At 34.3% G+C, this 19,555-nt stretch overlaps 2 protein-coding genes and 1 long non-coding RNA gene across 7 annotated transcripts; all 3 read left to right on the top strand.

The window, feature by feature from the left end:
- The first annotated feature begins 854 nt into the window (after window positions 1-854).
- On the top strand, window positions 855-19,436 carry LOC104781015 (chlorophyll synthase, chloroplastic). 5 transcript variants are annotated; one of them, XM_010505580.3, is made up of 15 exons: window positions 855-960; window positions 1,025-1,368; window positions 1,448-1,492; window positions 1,590-1,678; window positions 1,919-2,006; window positions 2,110-2,195; window positions 2,291-2,377; window positions 2,466-2,531; window positions 2,607-2,690; window positions 2,793-2,854; window positions 2,933-3,008; window positions 3,100-3,244; window positions 3,515-3,591; window positions 3,674-3,721; window positions 3,812-4,081. In XM_010505580.3, exons 2-15 carry the CDS (start codon window positions 1,215-1,217, stop codon window positions 3,872-3,874), a joined length of 1,170 nt encoding a protein of 389 aa, XP_010503882.1. In that variant the 5' UTR covers window positions 855-960; window positions 1,025-1,214; the 3' UTR covers window positions 3,875-4,081. The 5 variants fall into 5 exon arrangements, with proteins under 5 accessions (XP_010503882.1, XP_019100272.1, XP_087366668.1 ...); XM_087510542.1 differs by having other exon boundaries at window positions 926-960; window positions 1,025-1,338; XM_019244727.2 differs by having other exon boundaries at window positions 917-1,338.
- On the top strand, window positions 9,915-14,186 carry LOC109125160 (uncharacterized). The gene is made up of 15 exons (XM_019244726.2): window positions 9,915-10,167; window positions 10,266-10,350; window positions 10,495-10,643; window positions 10,742-10,886; window positions 11,308-11,523; window positions 11,609-11,745; window positions 11,832-11,923; window positions 12,007-12,165; window positions 12,258-12,378; window positions 12,456-12,712; window positions 12,801-12,912; window positions 12,991-13,185; window positions 13,274-13,458; window positions 13,540-13,688; window positions 13,769-14,186. The coding sequence occupies exons 3-15, from the start codon at window positions 10,558-10,560 to the stop codon at window positions 14,000-14,002; spliced, it is 2,088 nt and encodes a 695-aa protein (XP_019100271.2). The 5' UTR covers window positions 9,915-10,167; window positions 10,266-10,350; window positions 10,495-10,557; the 3' UTR covers window positions 14,003-14,186.
- On the top strand, window positions 14,932-15,337 carry LOC104781018 (uncharacterized). Its single transcript, XR_766848.2, has 2 exons — window positions 14,932-14,983; window positions 15,166-15,337. It is a non-coding gene; the product is annotated as an uncharacterized LOC104781018 (long non-coding RNA).
- Window positions 19,437-19,555: the final 119 nt, after the last annotated feature.

Below are 19,555 nucleotides of genomic sequence, written 5' to 3'. Positions count from 1 at the left end.
GAGAAGTTCATACCTTTTGATCATAGAACAACAGTCTGAACAACAATCAAACAAGACAACAAACGGTTAAACCCTATACAACAAAAGTTCCCTGTCTTGTAAAGCACCATAAATCGTAAAGTGTTATTGTTTGTTCTACTAGGAGAGTTTAAGCATGATTACCTATACAATCTAAAACACAAAGACAGTTCATCCCTTAACAATCTAAAACACAAAGCTTCAACCTCACACAACACAAGGAAATCTATGGTAAATCAAACAAACAATCGATTTAAGCCCCAACCGTAAACCCTCCATACAAATCACAAACCAATTAAACATCAAACAGTACCCACTCTCACAATCAAATCGAATTTTACCTAAACCCTAACATTAACAACGAGATCAATAATTAAGTGATGAGAATACAAACCTTCTCTGTCTGATTCGTCTCCCGGTGGACCTCGTCGTTCACATAAGAGCCATCAGAAGTAACCGCAGCCGTCGATGTCGCAGAAGGAGGTAGGTCGTCGTGAGAACTGAAGCGTCACATCTCACACTTAAGTCGGTCGGAGTGGCCATCGTCTTCCTCAACCACCAACCCTCCACTTTTAGCCGGATAAATCAAAGGATTCGAGGTGAATCCACTGATTTTCCGGTTTGTTGTATCAATCCGTGGCGATTCGCCGTTTTGTGTCTGATGAGAAGAGAGAGACAAGAAAGAAGCAAAAATGAGGAGAAAAAAAATTGATTTTATATTTTTTGATCAGCCATTCATAATGAGCCACGTCGCGGTTCTTAAGGGTTGCTCAAAGTGCTTCAGCAAGTATCGATTCTCATGTAAATAGATTTTAAATAGATTGTTTATTCATGAATTGGGGCCTAAACCCAAGAAAAAATGGCTTAGTAAAGATGGTCTTAGAGTGCCTATTTCCCAATATTCTTTGGTTTAATTAGGTGTAAGCGTTTTGGTTCGGATCGGTTTAGATTTCTGGAGAAGAAACCCAATCTTACTCGCCCGACAACTGGAGAATGAAACCAGTAGTACTGCCCAAAGAGGATGGTGCCACGTGGCAGTAATTGAATCAAAGGCCGCCAAAACTGTTACGTAGGTAGGCTTATCGCCGGTGACTTACAACCACTTGTTTCCCGAAACAGCAAAAGAGCCAAAAAAAAAAGCTCACTCACACCATCTCCGGCCAGAGACGACGATTCTTCTCTCCTCCGACGTTTCTATGACTACTTCGATTCTCAACACCGTCTCCTCCATCCATTCATCCAGAGTTACCTCCGTCGACAGAGTCGGAGTTCTCTCTCTCCGTAATCCCGATTCCGTCGACTTCACTCGTCGGCGTTCTGGTTCGTCGTCCTTGGTATTCGGATCACCGGGTACTTTACACTCCGTTAGATTGATGCTGCTGGCCAATGTCTTCGATTACTGATTTTTTTTTTTTTTTTTTGTTCGTAGGGAGGAGATTTGTTGTGCGTGCGGCGGAGACTGATACGGATAAAGGTTTGATTTTTAAAAAAATTCTTTGAATTATCTTTTTCTTTGTTAAGTTTTTTAACTGAATTTGACACATGAGAGGATTTGAAATTTACGACGGCAGTTAAATCTCAGACGCCTGACAAGGCACCAGCCGGTAGTGGTTCGAGCATTAACCAGCTTCTCGGTATCAAAGGAGCGTCTCAAGAAACTGTAATTTTCTTCTTCTTCTTGGATCTTTTTTAATTTTGGGTTTTGAAATTGATATAATTTGAGAATAAATTTATCATATCTGTGCATAATGATGTGTAATTTGTCATAGTTTAGGTCTTTTCTATTAAAAGTAATCCCTCTCTCATAACATAACCTTTGTATATATATTAACGTTTAGCTACCAAATTATGTGAAAATGTTGTTTGTTAGCTAAAAAAAGAGTTGAATTTGATTGTTCAGAATAAATGGAAGATTCGACTTCAGCTTACAAAGCCAGTCACTTGGCCTCCATTGGTTTGGGGAGTCGTCTGTGGCGCTGCTGCTTCAGGTTTGTCTTGACACATCACTGTTCATCAAGTTTTTTACTTTCATGACTAAATCTTTGGTTTGCTCAAAACACATCTTTCTTTAACTTTTTTTGCTTCCTGCAGGGAACTTTCACTGGACCCCAGAGGACGTTGCTAAGTCGATTCTTTGTATGGTGATGTCTGGTCCCTGTCTTACTGGCTATACACAGGTTTGGTTTTGACAAGACAAAAATCTAGAGTAGTGCTTATGGTAATGCATGTTCTTAGTGCTGCATAAACTTAGATGTGTTGTTCATTTTTACAGACAATCAACGACTGGTATGATCGAGATATCGACGCGATTAATGAGCCATATCGTCCAATTCCATCTGGAGCTATATCAGAGCAAGAGGTACTGAGATAGAGAACATTGTGTGAGCTTTGATCACCTTTTATGATTCTTATTTGTGTACTTCTTGTTTACAACTCTTTCAATGCAGGTTATTACACAATTCTGGGTGCTATTATTGGGAGGTCTTGGAATTGCTGGTATATTAGATGTGTGGGTAAGTTGGCGGTTCTGACATAAACTTGTACAGTTATAAAAAGCACATCAGATTTACTAAATCTTCCTTCTTCAGGCAGGGCATACAACTCCCACTGTGTTTTATCTTGCTTTGGGAGGATCATTGCTATCTTATATATACTCTGCTCCACCTCTTAAGGTAAGTTCTTGTCTTAATTTTCACTCCTCTAATGACAAGACATTCTTTGTGGATAAGTTTTGGAGTTTAGGACTTTATTGATATATGAATTGACTCTTGCAGCTAAAACAAAATGGATGGGTTGGAAATTTTGCTCTTGGAGCAAGCTATATCAGTTTGCCATGGTGAGATATCTCGTGCATTAATATAGGTGGGCTGGCCAAGCATTGAATTGATTGTTTCTTTCTCACTTGATTTGATAGGTGGGCTGGCCAAGCATTGTTTGGCACTCTTACACCAGACGTCGTTGTTCTAACACTCTTGTACAGCATAGCTGGGGTACTCTTCTTACGTCCTTTTATGATGCTTTTTACGTTATCTGATATAACCTGCTATTGCTTCATGTTGTTGTACTTTTGTAATAATGCAGTTGGGAATAGCCATTGTTAATGACTTCAAAAGTGTTGAAGGTGACAGAGCATTAGGACTTCAATCCCTCCCAGTAGCTTTTGGCACTGAAACTGCAAAATGGATATGCGTTGGTGCTATAGACGTTACTCAGCTCTCTGTTGCCGGTATGTAGTATTAATAGTTTCTTCAGTTGTGATTTGGCTTCCATATCTTCTATTTTGTTCATGGGGGTCACAGACTCTAGAGATATGAGCTAAGAAAGAGGCATCCATGTTTATGTTTCATCTGTGTGTTTGGTAGATATTCATTACCTTTACTAATGGCTTACAAGCTACTTTTCCCTGAGAGACACATTACCTTTACTAATGGCTGTGTTTTATAGCACCAAATAAAGGGTAGAGATCATCACTAGTAAATGTCTATTTGCTTTGCAGGATACCTATTAGCATCTGGGAAACCTTATTATGCATTGGCGTTGCTAGCTTTGATCATTCCTCAGATTGTGTTCCAGGTAAAGACGTTAACAGTGTCACATTAAAATTAATTACATTCTTGTCACTCTTCTGATTGGTAGACTCTTCCTCAAACTGCAGTTTAAATACTTTCTCAAGGACCCTGTCAAATATGACGTCAAGTACCAGGTAAGTCATCAAAGTGAACACATGGGAATAAAAACTCAGATTGCTTATATCTCTGACTGGTATTTTTAACCAGAAGTTGCTTGATTACAGGCAAGCGCACAGCCATTCTTGGTACTCGGCATATTCGTGACTGCATTAGCATCGCAACATTGAAAAAGCGTATATGGATGGTGTTTTTGGCCAAAGCAGAGGCGTTGAAACCACAAATGTGGGAAAGTGGTGGCATCAACTAGTTTTTAAGATATTGTAAAATTATCTGCCATCAGTAGAAACAACTCTCTCGTTGTATCTTTAGCTGGACCGCGTTAAATTGTAATCGATGTACCATAAGTGCGCCCTCTCTTTTCTGTTTCTTGTTCACTACTTGTTCTAGACCTCTAGCGTTCTACGATTGGGGTGTCGTTTGTCTACACTTCCTGTGGTTGCTGTTACTCATCCCTCCTCAAAATAGTGAGGGGCGTTACGAGAAGTTCTGGGGTCCTACACTTGCGAGTCTTATGGGAAGACTAAGGAACTACACTTGTAACAGATAATGAATGTATGAAAGTTCTTCTATGTTTGTTAAACACTTTATCTGCTTAACGCTTCTCCACGTGCAGTATTAACATTTCGAGGCCCTTGCTATGGGACATATTTTACTATAGCTGCAATAAAGAACTTGAAAGTAGAACAAAACAACAATTTCAAAGCATCACCGCATTTCATTTGATTGCACCCACGCCAAAAAAAAGTCAAAAACATTCGAGTGGTACAACCCTGCCGTTAGTACAAACCGTACGTAGTTAAACCACACACATGAGAGAAAACGCTAAACGAAATACATTAAAACAAACCCTAGTTAAAACCTGCGCAGCCATCCACAAAACCTAGAGGTTTACTTATTCAGATTATCTACTACGGATTATTGGCTCGCTGGTAGCTACTTCCCCTTGTTGGTGTACTTGGACTCGTCGATCTCAATCCCTTCCTCCTCCGCACGCTCTCCACCAGATTTATCCATCGTACTCAGTCCTCCTTTGCGCCCCATTTCCTTATAACCCTCGTGCCCTAACTGCTCCTTCCTCGCTTCTCCTCCTTTATGTCCCATTTCTTGGTAACCCTCGTGACCTAACTGCTCCTTCCTCGCCTCTCCTCCTTTATGTCCCATTTCTTGGTAACCCTCGTGACCTAACTGCTCCTTCCTCGCCTCTCCTCCTTTGCTGCCAATATCCTGGTACCCTTCATGTCCTAGCTGCTCCTTCCTGGTCTGCCCTCCCTTGCTCCTTCCTAACAAGTGGAATAGACACATAACATGAAAGATTATAGGCAAAACTTTTATGTAATAGGATAATCTTATTCTTATATTACCATATACTAGGACTTAGACCCCCCTGCGTCGCGGGGAAGTATTTTAGAAAAAAAAAAATTAAAAATTAAAAATTAAAAATTATACATTATAAAATCATTTGAATGTAATAAAATAGTTTAAATACATAAACGGTTACTAAAAACACAACCATCAAAATGAAATCTTATAAAAAAATATATTATGTAGAATAGACACAACTTTGCCAAAAAAAATTATTTAAAGTATTATAAATATAAGGTTTGTTTATGAAAAATTATGGTAAAGCTACAATTAGAAAAATCAATATGACAAAGTGATTCTAACTGAGAATATTGAACTAATGGTTGTAATGAGTAAATATAATTTTCTATTAAATAATTATAATTAAAAACAAAATAATATTAATTTTAAATATTAAAATAGTTTTTAACGAAAAGTTACGATAAATAGACGCAAAACAACTATAAATTCTATATTAAGTTTTATTAAATTTCTATATTGTTAGAATTATTTCTAAAATTGTAGTTAGATGATAGAATAACGTTGAATATTAGATATTAATATTCAAATTGTCTAGATTAAACATAAAACGGAAAATTTGTTTCATCGAACAATGATTTGTTAGTTATTGATGAAAAGACAAATATATAGAAAGTTCAAAAGACATGACTATTTAAATAGACACACCTATTAGAACGAAAAGTTGTGATAAAAAAATATAAATAAAATATAATGAACAGACACAACTCTAAAATGAACATATACAACTGTTTGAGTTTAAAAAAAAAGAATAAAAACAATTTTCTTACAAAAAGTACTAAGCAAAATCGCAACTGTTGTTCGTATTATTCAGATTGTTATTTTTATTTTTAAATATTAAACTATTTTTTTAACAAAAAGTTACAGTGGCAACTATAAATTCTATATTAAATTGTATTAAATTTCTCTACTGCTATAATCATTTCTACAATTTTAGTTAGATTATAGAATAACGTTGAATATTAGATATTAATATTTAATTATTTGGATTCAACATAAAATGAAAATTTTGTTTTAACGAATTTGTTAGTTACTGATGAAAAGACAAATATAAAGAGAGTTCAAAAGACATAACTATTTAAAATAGACATAATTATTAGACTAAAAAATTGTGATGAAAAAATATAAATAAAATATAATGAAAAGACATAACTTTACAATGAACAGATACAATCGTTTGAATTAAAAAAAACTATATGAAAAAAGTGTCACGAAAATCTCAAATGTTGTGTCTGCACTTGATTTCACCTAATAATCCATATAAACTGCTTTTATATAGAAGACATATTTATTACCATATTAAGAAGTCAAATTTAAAAACTCACTATATAAACCATTTAACTCTTGAAAAAAAAACTCTAGTTATTTTCAAGAAATTTTTATATTTAAAATTAACTAAAAATTGTAAATTAGATTCGTCATACCAAAAATCTTTTGTTAAATCAAAAATTGGAAGAGTTTCTTTATTTTTAAAAGAATGAATGCTAGAGAATAATTTAGAAAGCCGTAAAAACTGTTGATATTAAAATTTTATATTATTTTGTGTCATGGCCAAAAAAATGAAAACAGTTCAAACATATAGATTTCAAAAGATACAAATATTCGAATAAACACAACTCTACAATGAACAGTTGCAACTTTACAAAAAAACCATTACAGTGAACAATCGCAACTTTTTGTAAAACATACAATTTTAATATTTTACATATTTTTTAAAAAATTATCCAAAAAGTACGATTAAAAAAAACACAACTTTTGGTGGCATTTATTCAGATTAGGTATAAATATATTGAAAAGTTAAATCTAAAAACTCACTATATAATCCATCTAACTCTTGGAAAAATACTCTAAATATTTTTATTAAATTTTTATATTTAAAATTAACTAAGAATTGTAAATTAGATTTATCATTCCAAAAAACTTTTGTTAAATCAAGAATTAGAAAAATTTCTTGACTTTTAGAAAAATGAATGCTAGAAAAATGTATAAACCCTTGAGATTGAAATTTTAATTGACTTTATGTCGTGGCAAAAAAAATGAAAACAGTTCAAACAGACAAATATATATAGATTTCAAAAAATATGAATGTTCCAATCAACACAACTTCACAGTGAATAGTTGTAACTTTTCATAAATAACCGTTTTAATAATCTATCACGACTTTTCATAAAATATCTAAAATGTACGATTAAAAAACATAATGGTTGGTCGTATTTATTCGAATTGTTATTATTATATCGATTAACGTATTTATGGGTCGTCTAGCCTTATTTGAGTAGTACTAAGAACATAAGTAAAGAAAAAGAGTGGAAAAGTTGTAATTTAAGACAAAACCTTCAGCAAGATGCTCTTGAGCTTCGAGGCTTTTGCCGCCGGTCCTTCCTAACAAGTGGAATAGACACATAACATGAGAGATTTTAGGCAAAACTTTTATGTAATAGGATAATCTTATATTATGATATATGGGTCTAGCCTTATTTGGGCAGTACTAAGAACAGAAGTAAAGAAAAAGAGTGGAAAAGTTGTAATTTAAGACAAAACCTTCGGCAAGATGCTCTTGAGCTTCGAGGCTTTTGCCGCCGGTGCCACCTTGGACGACGGTCTCTCCTTGCTTCACCTTCTCATCGAGCTCTTCTCGGCTAAGTTGCTTTGACGCCATTTTGAAAACTAAAAAACCGAACGTTGTAACTTGTAAGATAAGTATTTTAAAATGATCTTACTATGGTTTTATGTTCCGACATAGGTACGGACGACGTGATAGATTCCCTATAAATTGAAACGCTTGGGTTCCATTTTCCAATTTCCAAAGGAAACAAAAAGTGAAGTGCCATGTGAAAGAGTAGAGGCGGCGAGATCAGAGAGACTTGGCTATGTGGAGATGACACGTTGATGCTTACTCAGTCTACTTGCAACAGTTAGTAACGAGCTGCTTAACACAGTCTCCAATTAACCTTAATCCATATTTATGTTTTCCCCAGGAAACCTAAGATAATTAACCCACATAATGAGATTGTCTTGTTTAATGTGGTTTACATAGTAAAAATGTCAGATATAATTTTATGTTGGACAATTCTCATAAAATAAGTTTTTTTTTTCAAATTATTATTTTTAGTTTTATTTTCCAAAAATATTACTAAAATAGTTTTTTTTCAAAAGTACCACAAAGTTAAACTAAAATTTTTATATTCAAAACTAAACACTAATCTTAAAGACTAAACTATCCTCTAATAATTATATCCTAAATTTAAATTTATCAACCCAAATCTAGAAAAATAAATTTTACATACTTAAAATTCAGTTTTTTGTGTTTGTAGTATTTTTAGAAAAAAAATATTTTGTGGTATTTTTGAAAAGAAAAAAAACTTAAAGTGTGGTATTTTTGAAAAAAAAAAATCAAATGTGGTATTTTATATGTACTCCAAATTTCAAATTTCAAATGTTCTTGTTTGGATGTACTCTGGAGCTGCGTAAACCATATGTTTATAGAAAATACTAATATTATATAGTTAAAAATTTATGACTTAAAGGGTTTATTATTTGACTAAATAAATGTTTTGCCATGTTTTTTTTAAGTAATTTTATTTATTTATGAAGTACATATACTTTCAGAAACTATAACTAAATTATGATTAAAGTCCATTCAATTTATGGTAATAGGAAAAGACATAGTATATGCCACCTGAAACGGGTAATTTGAATAATGAAAAATTTGAACAATTTTTTTAAAAAAACGGGACCTAAAATTTAGATAAAAATATAGAATCGAAAAATATAGGTAAATAAGTTCAAGTCTTAAACTTTCACTAATTTGGGTAATTGTTGATTATGCGACACGTAAATGAGCCACATAGAAACGCGTACTTTGTGAATTTTGAATATTTTTGAAAAGGTAAATAGTTTTTGAGAATTATAAGGATTATGGGTAATTTCAACTAACTAAATAAAAATTAAATATTTAATGGAGAATTCAGGTTTCCCAACTAAATTTCTTACCAAATATCTAATAATAGATATTGTCTATGAGTAATTATTCAAAAGTGAACGATCATAGGAGAGAACTTTATGATGGATACGAGACAAGATGGAATGCGACGTGATGGAACGGGAGGGGACATGTTTCCCGTTCCAAAGTAGATACGTCTAGGTTATATACGCATAATAATCTAAAAGGGTTTATTATTAAGTACATACTTTCGAAAACCATAATTAAATTTTGATTAAATTTCAGTCTATTTATGACATTATGACAAGAAATAGTATATGCCAACTGAAACAAGTAATTCGAATAATGAAAAACAGTATACTCAAACAATTTTCCAAAAAAAAAGGACGTAAAATTTAGATAAAATATGGAATCGAAAATATAGGTACATAAGTTTAACTATCAAACTTTCACTAATTTGGGTAAGTGTTGACTATGCGACAGTTAAATGAGCCACTTAAAAATGGGTACTTTGTGTATGAGTAATTATTTTAAAGAGAACGATCATAGGAAAGAACTTTATAATGGATACGGGATAAGATGGGAAGAGAATGTATGGAACGGGACGAGATGTTTTTTCGTTTCCAAGTAACTATGTCTAGATTATATACGCATAATAACCACACTAAAATCAAACTGAAAATCATATTTAGATTTCATACTACTATTGTACAAATGCAAAGATTATATATTTAAAACAATATAATTCTAAAAAAGAGAAACAATTCTTTAACAGATGCAGCCTCACAGAACTTAGTTGGGCCGGCTAATCCTGAAACAGTTCCCTTTCGGCCCATGTTGGAATAAAAGAAGTAACGTATAAACCAAAAAGAAAGATTATTCCGTAAACGCCACCATTTGTGTAGAGAGAGTACACAAGGCGAAAACCCTTGATTCGAGCCAACACTTGCATTTTACGCTTCTCCACCATTTTCCCCCAATCTCCTCCTTAAACCCTAACATTTTCGCTTTCCTTTGATTCGATTCGCCGAGAGTTATCAGAGATGAGTTCGGACGATGAGAGAGACGAGAAGGAGCTGAGTCTCACCTCTCCTGAAGTCGTCACCAAATACAAGGGCGCCGCTGAGATCGTCAACAGTAATCTCTCTTTCTCCTTTTCTTCCCATTTCGGTTTAGGGTTTTTTCACGTTGTAGCTTTAATCGAGTGCTTATTGCTTCTGGGTTTGGAATTGCAGAGGCGTTGCAGGTCGTTTTAGCTGAATGCAAACCGAAAGCTAAGATTGTTGATATCTGTGAGAAAGGAGATGCCTTTATCAAAGAGTAAGGAATCTTATTACTCTGTTACTCAATTTGATATTTTCCTTCGTTTCTGGTTTTATGTTATTAATGTAGATTTCGACCTCTTGATTGCTTTTAGATGTTTATGTGTTTGTTGTTATTTCTTCGGTTTGTTTTGGATAAAAGGCAAACAGGGAGCATGTACAAGAATGCTAAGAAGAAGATTGAGCGAGGTGTTGCTTTCCCTACATGCATTTCTGTGAACAACACTGTGGTCATTTCTCACCGCTTGCCAGTGATGAGACTCTGTTGGAAGAAGGTGATATGGTCAAAATGTAAGCTCTCTTTTAAAGTAATACCCTTTTTAGATGATGTTTCTGTATGTTTCCACCTGTGTTGTTTCTGATGCTGTTTTGCCTTTTGTACATTGCAGTGATATGGGTTGCCATATTGATGGGTTCATTGCTATTGTTGGCCACACACAAGAAGGTCCTATCAGTGGACGTAAAGCTGATGTCATTACTGCCGCTAATACTGTAGCTGAAGTTGCTTTGAGGCTCGTACGTCCTGGAAAGAAGGTAACCATATTGCTACTTTTACACAGAGAGTTGAAATTATAGGCTGTTAGTAGTGCTGGCATTATATATGGTTTTCTGAATGATTGTCAAGGTTTTGCAAAACCCAGATGATGAACACCTATTGATGGCTATGGATGTGATCCAACTGATGCTTTTTGTCATAGTTACTCTGATGAGATTTTTTCACTCTGAATTTTCGTATGATGCTTCATTGGACTTACTATTAGGCGTGGGAACTTTGTCTAATTGTGCCTCTCTTTGGTCTTATCGGATTTTTAATATAAATTGTTTTCGGAGGAGTTTCCTGGATAAAGGCCCTCATTGTTATGGATTGGCTTTCAAACGAGCCACAGTTATGAGTTGCTAATTTCCTGTTTAATCATTCAATCCTGACATTGGTATCCTGTTTTTCTTATGACAGAACACCGATGTAACTGAAGCTGTTCAGAAGGTGGCTGCAGCTTATGACTGCAAAATTGTTGAAGGGGTTCTTTCCCACCAGATGAAACAGCATGTGATAGATGGAAACAAGGTTGTCCTAAGTGTAGCCAGTCCAGAAGCAACTGTTGAAGAAGTGGAATTTGAAGAGAATGAAGTCTATGCGATCGACATTGTGGCAAGCACTGGTGATGGCAAGGTAATTGCTTTTGTTCATCTCATTTTGATGACTATTGTTGGAGCTTCATCTGTTGCCACTGTTCTTACATATTTCAAACTTGCAGCCAAAACTAATTGATGAGAAGCAAACCACTATTTACAAGAAAGATGAGACTGTTAACTATCAGTTGAAGATGAAGGCCTCCAGATTCATAATCAGCGAAATTAAACAGAACTTCCCCCATATGCCATTCACTGCAAGGTGTCTTTTGTACCTTCTTACGCAACTTATATATTCCAAAATTTCATCGCACCTACTAACGTTGCATGAGAGTACGATCAATACAGGTCACTGGAGGAGAAAAGGGCACGTCTTGGACTTGTGGAGTGTGTGAACCATGGTCATTTGCAACCATATCCTGTCCTTTATGAGAAATCTGGTAAGTAAGTAAGGTTTTCGTATATCTATAAACGTTTTAATCTCATGGCAGCGGGACTCATATTATGTTTGGTTTTTCAACAGGGGATTTTGTTGCCCAGATCAAATTCACAGTTTTTCTGATGCCAAATGGATCTTATAGGATCACTTCACATACACTTCAGGAACTTCAACCTACGAAGACAATTGAAGACCTTGAGATCAAAGGATGGTTAGCCTTGGGTATCAAGAAGAAGAAGAAAGGTAAGAACTTTCAAATTAGTTTCCTGACATTTACCAAATATGATGTGATAAAACATGTTGAGAAATAGGATTCATTTTTGTGTGTTTTGCAGCCGAAACTGGAGTAATCTACAAAACTGTTCAAGGTTCCCAACTACTGATTAATCTCTGTCTGTCCTCCACAGACATGAGATTGGGGTGTATTGAAGAGGGAGTAGAATCTCTTAAAATTAGGTGAGATTAACTCCATTAGTTTACTTAATTGTTATTTTTGAATCACTATCATTTAGTAACGGGAATCCTACTTGTAGATGTTCACCTGGATATGCAGGAGATTTTCGTATAACATCAGAAAAGGGATTTAGTGCTGCTGACGCGCGTAGTCTTTTTTCTCTTTTTGGAGACCAATCTGCTGTTGATGTTCCCCTTTTGGTATCTGAGATGGTAAACGCCGCTCGAAACTTTGTATCAACAATCATTCGTGATGAGGAACCTGAAGATAAAAAAAAGAATATTGGTCGTGGTTCTCTAACATATTTCAACAGATTTAAAGAGATGGGAGTGATTGGTATGCTTACATAGTTTTTTTCTTGTTCCTTGTTTAAATGTCTTGGATTAAAGGTTTATGACTTATGGTTTAAATGTACTTATGGCAGGGAGTGGCAGTTTCGCTCATGTAGCCCTTTGCTGGCACAAGAAAGAAGAAAAGTTTTATGCAGTGAAAAAAATTAGATTGGGCGTAAAAGAGTTAAATTCCCAGGCTGTGCAGTAAGAACAAATACAACCTATTCTAAGTTCTTTACTCTAATCATATTAGTTTTTTTTAATGACTTGCATCTCTTGTAGGGAAGTTCGTGTGTTAAAAAAGATGAACCATCCTCACGTCGTGACCTGCTATGACACATGGTGTGAACGAGGATTTATTAATTCCCTCACACATGAGAATTCCTCGGCAACTGCATCTTCAAACAAATCGTCTTCCGCAAATATACCTGACGAAGAAGCTTTTTGTCAGTACATACAGATGGAATTCTGTCCACTGTAAGCTTCTGGCTGTTTAAATACAAATCTGTCTTATTAATATTATCATTCCTCAGCTTAGGTCGTGTTTTAATCTTTTTTTTGTTAGGACATTACGTGAGTTTCTTGACAGATATGATTTCTCCCAAGGAAATTTTGTATGGCAAGCGTTCGAACAGATAGTAGTTGCTCTAGACCATATTCACAAAGGGGGTGTCGTCCATCTAGATATAAATCCTAGAAATATCTTCCTTGACTTCGAAGATAAAGTGAAGATTGCCGACTTTGGATTAGGTACAACATCTCATTTGATTATGTTTGTTCGTGTTTCATATTTTGATACACGTTATATAAATAATCAACTTACCTTTTCAGCAAAGTCAACTGAAAAGTCAACTGTGGGGCCTATCAGTGAAGATACTTCTTATAGCTGTTCTGGTCAACCAGGAACAGGGGTCTATAGGGCCCCAGAGGTTTTGGCAGTGGCAGTGGATGAAACAAAGAAGAAGAAGATAAGTGAAAAGGTTTGTGCTGTGTATACATTTAGTTAGTGATCTGGTCTTCTAATATTAAAAAGGAGAGTAAGTTACAATTTGTTTTGCAGGCTGATATGTTTAGCCTCGGGATTATTTTGTTTGAGATGTGGTATAAATTTGGCGAATCGGGGCATGAGAGGATTAGGGTGTGCACAGATATTGGGACTGACAGAGTACTACCCGCGGAGTGGTCAAAAGCTCATCCAAGACAAGCATCCTTGATTCTTGAATTGACAGCTACGGAACCATCTGATCGACCATCGGCCAAACAAGTTTTGGAGCAGCTACGAAACCATTCCTAAAAGGCAATATGATTCTTATTCAAAAAATATTTTTGAACTGCCACGTCAGCGAAATTAAACACATCATAATGATTTAGTACAGTGCCACGTCAACAAGGTTTATCGCCCAATGTTTAGCACCCAAATATATCGATATATTTAGTTTCCATATTACTGAATACAATATATCGTTTCCTCTTCCAAATTAATGTCAACCATTGACGTTAGCACCCATACCTCTTCGTATTTTATTTAATAAATCTACAAATATCAATATATCCCAGCAAACGTATATCCAATGCCCTGCTCGGAAGAGAGAACTGTCAGATTTTAGATTCGTACAAGTGTGGATACAAAGATAGGTTGAATAGGTTTTTCTTTGTAGAATTCTAAGATTTGCGATGAAACTTGTATATCAGAATGAAAGTTTGTGACGAGAACGGTCGTAGTTCGATGGGTGATTACACTGTCGAATATGAAGTTGTGCATAAAGGAGGGATTCAGACACTATAATCTCAATTTGATGGTCAAAGAATTTGATTTTACTCGGTCGATAAAATCAAAACTGGAAAGCCGCAATTTCATGTAATACTATTTGGTACCATTTGTAATATTGATTTTACCTATATATTCTAAACCTAGATGTTCATATTTTAATTTTTTTTAATTAGGTTAGTCAATGACACATCTTTAATTATCTCGCGATTGAGGTCAAAAAAAAAAAAAAAAAAAATCTCGCGATCATGCATACTGGTTTTCTCCTAAATATTAACCAATTTTTAGTTGTGGTGAATCACCACAGGTGATAATGTTGAAGTCAACGAGGTTGTTTCTTAATTACTTGAAGTGAAGAGGCATCATAGAGTGAAAGCTGCGCTTAGTAAAGTAACGAAGAAAGTCAAGACATGCACCACAACATTACATGTTTGCTGGAGATAAGACCTGGATATCGTTGAACTGCTTCTCAAGGGATGCAAATCATTCAAGAACTACGAGAAGAAGGTTAGAATGATCTATTCAAATCCATAACCTTGCCTTAATGTGTTTATCATTCAACCATTTCTTTCTGTTAATTTTTGCGGTTGGTGTTCTTCTTGAACTTGTTGCAATGCAACTGCGTGATCACATACTAGTTAGTCTAGGCTTTTCTCAATTAACGGAGTTGTGTCTTGTGTTAATTACAGTGCAAGACGTTGGTGTTCGAGTATGGACCTCTGATCCTAGTAAATGCAGAGGAATTCCTAGTGAAAAACGACATCTGCAATCCCTATCTTCTCTGTTTCTTGTTCACTTCTGGTTTAGACCTCTAACTGCTCCTTCCTCGCCTCTCCTCCTTTGCTGCCAATCTCCTGGTACCCTTCATGTCCTAGCTGCTCCTTCCTGGTCTGCCCTCCCTTGCTCCTTCCTAACAAGTGGAATAGACACAAAACATGAAAGATTTTAGGCAAAACTTTTATGTAATAGGATAATCTTATATTACGATATATTAACGTAACTGATGGGTCTAGCCTTATTTGGGCAGTACTAAGAACAGAAGTAAAGAAAAAGAGTTGAAAAGTTGTAATTTAAGATAAAACCTTCAGCAAGATGCTCTTGAGCTTCGAGGCTTTTCCCGCCGGTGCCACCTTGGACGACGGTCTCTCCTTGCTTCGCCTTCTCATCGAGCTCTTCTCGGCTAAGTTGCTTTGACGCCATTTTGAAAACTAAAAAACCGAACGTTGTAACTTGTAAGATTATTTTAAAATGATCTTACTTTGGTTTTATGTTCCGACATAGATACGGACGACGTAATAGATTCCCTATAAATTGAAACGCTTGGGTTCCAAAGAAAACAAAAAGTGAAGTGCCACGTGAAAGAGCAGACGCGGCGAGACTGGGCTATGTGAAGATGACACGTTGATGTTTACTCAGTCTACTTGCAACAGTTATTAATGAGCTGCTTGATACGTCTCCAATTAATCTTAATCCATTTTATGTTTTCCCCAGGAAATCTACGATAATTAACCCAATTTATGAGATTTTCTTGTTTGATGTGGTTTACATAGTAAAAATATCAGATATAATTACTAGTTTTAGTTTTACTTTCCAAAAATATTACTAAAGTGGTTTTTTTTCAATAGAACCATCTATTTAAAATAAAGTTTTTATATTCAAAACTAAACCATAAATCCCTATCTCCTAAAAACTATATTTTAAATTTAAATTTATCAATCCAAACCTAGAAAAATAAATTGTACATACTTAAAATTCATTTTTTGTGTTTGTAATATTTTTGGAAAAGTATTTTTGAAAAAAAATTAAATGTCGTATTCAAAAAAAAAACTTAAAATATAGAATTTTTTGAAAAAACCTAAAATATGGTATTTTGAGTAATTCTTTTTTATATATTTTTGTATATCAGTTGAATAATGTTATTATTGATTTGAAATCTGTGTATTATCAATGAATCATATTCAAATTAACATATAAATATAAAAAGAAAATTATTTTCCTAAGTCATAATCGATACAAATAGTGATGATCAACTGGTGATTAAACTCAGTGTGTTCTCCAAAGACATGACATTAGGATACGTCGAAAATAGCGTAGAATCTTACTATCTTGAAGCTAGGTGAGAGTAAATTTACGCCATCGAATCTATAAATTTAGTTATTGTTGTATTATTATTTTAAATCACTTATGATCGTGTCGAGAATTTCCTGGCCAATTTTTTTCGGCCGATTGTATCAGGCTGGTAGCTAATTAAAATTCCTAATTCAGAAGCTTTATGTCAATATATTTAAATGAAATATTGTATAGGTGTTTTAAGCACTAGCAAAGGTAAGCGTTTATGAGTGTTTTAATAACAAAGATCACCTTTTTCATAGAGGTAAGCCATTATGAGTGTTTTAATGTAAGCTTTTATGATTGTTTTAATAACAAATATCACCATTTTTCATTCGCTTTAAACTAACATTAATAATTTTTTTAAATGAAATTACTTTATAAACATGCAAAATATTGTGATTGTACAAAAAAAATACATGTTAAATAAATTTTAAATATATGAAAATACACAATTACATAACTATTTGCATTATAATGGCAAAAATATATGAAATATTGCACAAAAGATGAAATATCATGTTCTTTTTGTCAAGTAAAATTTTCTATCTCCAAAATTATTATCTCTATATTTAAATGTAATACTACCAAAGACAAGCAGTTTAAGAATCTCAAATTTTTATATCAACCTAATCTAAACACTGCCACAAAGTATTTTCATGATGTTCAATCCTTAAAATTGATGAAGGTATAATCCATATAATACATGCAAACGAGATTATCCCATGTGACATTAACCCATACAACATTTTCTTGACGCCCACCAAATATGACATGAAAATAGCAGATTTTGATTTTGATATATACGTATCTTTCATTTATTTCTTTCAAACTTATTCTTTACCAAATGCTGAATCTACAAAACAAAAAAAAATCGTCCAGGCACGTCGGAGGACCTATTCTGATGAGATCCGCAATAGTATGGTTGACGGCTTCAACTGAGTTTTTCAGTTGGAGATTATGGTAAACGAGTGCCGGTTTGATTCCAGTTCGTGATTAAACTCAGGTCAATTTTGATTTACAGTTTTTACTTGGTTTGATGTATGTGGTTTAGGCCCTTTGGGGATTGTAATGGGTCTAAATCCGGAAATAATCTATTGGGCATTTATTTATAAAATTGAATACCCTTTAACACAAAAAAAAAAAACAAAACAAAAAAATAATTTATTCAAAAAATATTGTAGAGGTATGACTACAAACATAGATGGGGAAAGGTAGATGAGACTATAATAAAAAAAATTGTATATATATATATATATAATTGATTAAAATTGTATAAAAAACTTAAAAACTTATAATAATATATATCTAAACTCTATAAAAATTAAAAATAATATTAATCATTAAGTATTCAAATATTACAAAACATTTAAATCTAAAACACTAAATTAATGGACATTTGCAAAAATACCTTTTTCTATACCCTTTTTGCAAAAATACACAGTCTTATTGTCTATTTTCAATAATACCTTTTTTTATATACAAAATGATTAAGTTCTAAACACTAAACTCCACATACTAACTCTATCCCCTCAAAACAATACCTTAAATGTAAAATAGAGAATCAAAACTTAAAAAAAATCTAAAACTTAATTTAATATATTTTAATTATATAAAAAATAGCAAAAATGAATATTTCAAAAGAAAATGAGTATTTCTGAAAAGGGATATCTAATATTTTTAACCATTTCTCTAAATTATTTCTTTAACAGTACCAACATGTAACTTCAGTATATTAAAAAGAAACAATTATTTGCCGCCCCACAGAACTTAGTTGGGCCGGATAATCCTGAAACAGGTCCTTTTGGGCCCATGTTGGAATAAAAGAAGTAACGTAAACGGCGCCGTTTGTGAAGAGAGAGTACATAAAGCGAAAACCCTAGCACCTTATGTGAGCCAACACTTTAGCTTCTATCTTCTGTCTTCATGGGGGGGGGGGGGGGGGGGGGGGGGTCATAGACTCTAGAGATATGAGCTAATGAAGAGGCATCCATGTTTATGTCTCATCTGTGTGTTTGGTAGATTCTCATACCATACTTTTAAAACGCGTATGTCCAACACCGTCATGAACTAAACAAAACTTATATGGTCACATTTGCATCACCTACACTCTTTTTAATTTTATGGAAATTCCTCCTTCCTAGATTTGATTGTTGCCGAACGTAGCCAGATAGAGAGCTTACAAGAAACTTTTCCCTGGCATACACATTACCTTTGCTAAGTGGCTGTGTTACACAGTAACTGTTATAACACCAAATAAAAGGTAGAGTCTATTTGATTGCAGGATACCTATTAGCATCTGGCAAACCTTATTATGCATTGGCGTTGCTTGATTTGATCATACCTCAGATTGTGTTCCAGGCAAAGACGTAAACAATGTCAAAATACTAATTAACTACATTTTTGTCACTCGTCTGATTGCTACACTCTTCTTCAAACTGCAGTTTAAATACTTTCTCAAGGACCCTGTCAAATATGACGTCAAGTACCAGGTCAGTCATGTAAGTGTACACATGGGAATTAATTACACTCAAGACTGCTAATATCTCTTAGTGGTCTCTTCTAATTACAAGTTGCTTGATTACAGGCAAGCGCACAGCCATTCTTGGTACTTGGCATATTCGTGACGGCATTAGCATCGCAACATTGAAAAAACGTATATGGATGGAGTTTTCGGGGAAATCAGAGGCGTTGAAACCACAAATGTGAGAAAGTGGTGGCATCAACTAGTTTTTAAGATAATTGTAAAATTATCTGCCATCAGTAGAAACAACTCTTGTTGTATCATTAGTTGAACCGCGTTAAATTGTAATCGATGTACCATTAAGTGCGCCCTCTCTTTTCTGTTTCTTGTTCACTTCTAGCTCTACGATTGGGGTGGAGGTTCTCTACAGTTCCTGTGGTTGCTTTAATCATCTCTCCTCGAGAGAGTGACAAACACACTTAGGTTATATATAACAAATTTAGTGT

Source organism: Camelina sativa, chromosome 4, assembly GCF_030686135.1.
Source record: "Camelina sativa cultivar CO46 ecotype springtype chromosome 4, ASM3068613v1".
Lineage (NCBI taxonomy): Eukaryota > Viridiplantae > Streptophyta > Magnoliopsida > Brassicales > Brassicaceae > Camelina > Camelina sativa.
The sequence above is the reverse complement of the archived record's forward strand: the minus strand, read 5'-3'. Positions and strand labels throughout refer to the sequence as shown.

What these genes read in the sequence shown, in the direction of transcription:
- LOC104781015 (XM_087510541.1), top strand. Translation starts at nt 1,215, where the DNA reads ATGACTACTTCGATTCTCAACACCGTCTCCTCCATCCATTCATCCAGA. An exon ending in GTCTTACTGGCTATACACAG is followed by an intron (nt 2,196 to 2,290) that starts GTTTGGTTTTGA and finishes TCATTTTTACAG; the next exon opens with ACAATCAACGACTGGTATGA. An exon ending in TCTTGTACAGCATAGCTGGG is followed by an intron (nt 3,009 to 3,099) that starts GTACTCTTCTTA and finishes GTAATAATGCAG; the next exon opens with TTGGGAATAGCCATTGTTAA.
- LOC109125160 (XM_019244726.2), top strand. Translation starts at nt 10,558, where the DNA reads ATGCATTTCTGTGAACAACACTGTGGTCATTTCTCACCGCTTGCCAGT. An exon ending in GAAGGTGATATGGTCAAAAT is followed by an intron (nt 10,644 to 10,741) that starts GTAAGCTCTCTT and finishes TGTACATTGCAG; the next exon opens with TGATATGGGTTGCCATATTG. An exon ending in CAGATGGAATTCTGTCCACT is followed by an intron (nt 13,186 to 13,273) that starts GTAAGCTTCTGG and finishes TTTTTTTGTTAG; the next exon opens with GACATTACGTGAGTTTCTTG.